Below are 1,716 nucleotides of genomic sequence, written 5' to 3'. Positions count from 1 at the left end.
GAGGATGGGGCTCTTTCCTCTGGCTGAGAACTGTAAATAGCGGCCAAACATGCAATGTTGTTTTCTATTATGTGAGGTTCCTGAGACTGAATTTAATTGATCCCGGTGGCCTCTCTCTTTGTTCTACAGGGGACAGTAAGGATATGGTGCGGAACAAAGCTCAACTTCTTTTAATGAAAATTTTGGAAAGAGATGTAGTCACTACTCAACAATTATTTGACAAGCTATCTCCTGCGTTCTCACACAAAAATGGTAGAATCCGTGAGGAAGTTCTGACGACGTTAGTGACAACAATAAATGAGTAAGTCCACTCTCTTGTAAGAAAAATATTGATACAGATGATGCAATGTTTTCTGACTCGTGCATTCTGTTTCCTTTCCAGACACGGCATTCAATCCCTTTTAGTTTCACGTCTTATTCCCTCCATTGTAAAGTCGCTTAGTGACCCAATGTCAACAGTACGTGATGCAGCATTCAACACCCTGGTTGATATTTACCGGCACGTCGGCGAAAGGTTGCGGCAGGACCTGACCAAGAAGCACCAAGTGCCACCTTCCAAGTAAGGACAGCCCCAAGCCCAAAGTGCCCTTTCTCGTGTGTATTTCTGCAGTAAAGTAACTTAACTTCACTTCTGTTCAGGTTACCGGCCCTTATGGCTCGTTTCGACGAAATTCGAGAAGAAGGTGGACTCCTCCCCACTGCTCTTTCTGGCGATGGTGAGTAGAGATAGATGTGACTTTGCGCGGGCCCCCTTGTCGTGCGTGCTCAATGGGGTCTGGAGTGAGTGCCTCTCCTGGTTTATCTGGGGCCCGACGAGTGTCGGACACGGGCGCACGAGTGGCAAAACATGTGATAAAGGTGTCAAGATAAACCTGTCAGAGGCCTCATCTGACGCAAGGCCTAGCGGGAAGGCGACGCGGGGACCTCGTGGCAAATGAAGAGGAAAGCTCACGAAACTGTCGTGGTGCGACCTCATTGGGCCATCCACTACAGCGACAATCTTTGTCATGCTCATTTGCTTGAGAAAAGTCGTCTCAATGTTTTGTTTTTGTCAATTTACGTCCGAGCTGGTATTGCTGGCATACTCAGGTTTAAAATGTGACTAATCCGTTTCAAGCACATGCTGTGAAACGAAATCGCGTCTTTTCGTGGACCTCATTGTCTCTTCCCATTCATTGTGTAGTGGGACTTGTGAAGCTTCGCCGTGCTTTTGGCCGGGGTCAGGCCGCGGAGCTACCCCTTGCTCGCGAGCGGACGCCCGCGGCCCGGAGTACCGACCGACCGGCGGGCTGCTGGCGCTACCCCGCGCGCCGGCGCGCCACGCTCCGAGCTCCGACTGGCGCTGTCAGCACAAAACGTCCAATCACTCTCTTGAGCGGATATATCATTACTGCCGTCGATAAGCCGAGAAACCGAATTTCGCTTACAAAGTGCACACGAGAAAGACGGAAGCGCTCTGCGTGTCGGGCGAATAATAGCTCTCTTGCATCACACACGGCAGATGCGGGCGCATATGGGGCGTGTGTGTGCTGTGCTGCTGCTGCTGCTGCGCCTGACCGCCCCTTGTGGCTTCATCTTTTCCACAACTTCCCTCTACGGAGGGTTTACGACCCTCCCCACAGGGCCCGGGGCTCATTTTCGTTTGCACCCCGCATATGCTTTAAATTTGCGGGCGGCACGACGACACCACCATACTCGCCGCCGGGAACACTGTTC

General features: G+C 51.6%; 1 protein-coding gene across 1 annotated transcript in view; it reads left to right on the top strand.

Annotated features, from left to right (window-relative positions):
- Window positions 1-1,716, top strand: part of LOC113209721 (CLIP-associating protein 1-A) — a gene marked incomplete in the record, with an annotated part of 96,965 nt that overhangs the window by 52,179 nt on the left and 43,070 nt on the right. The window contains 3 exon segments of the mRNA XM_052275265.1: window positions 130-301; window positions 383-559; window positions 640-716. Coding sequence (XP_052131225.1) covers window positions 130-301; window positions 383-559; window positions 640-716 — 426 coding nt within the window.

This window comes from Frankliniella occidentalis, unplaced genomic scaffold (genome assembly GCF_000697945.3).
Source record: "Frankliniella occidentalis isolate FOCC.00 unplaced genomic scaffold, Focc_3.1 Scaffold8, whole genome shotgun sequence".
Classification (NCBI taxonomy): domain Eukaryota; kingdom Metazoa; phylum Arthropoda; class Insecta; order Thysanoptera; family Thripidae; genus Frankliniella; species Frankliniella occidentalis.
Note: the sequence above shows the minus strand (reverse complement) of the source record. Positions and strands in the feature narration are given on the sequence as shown.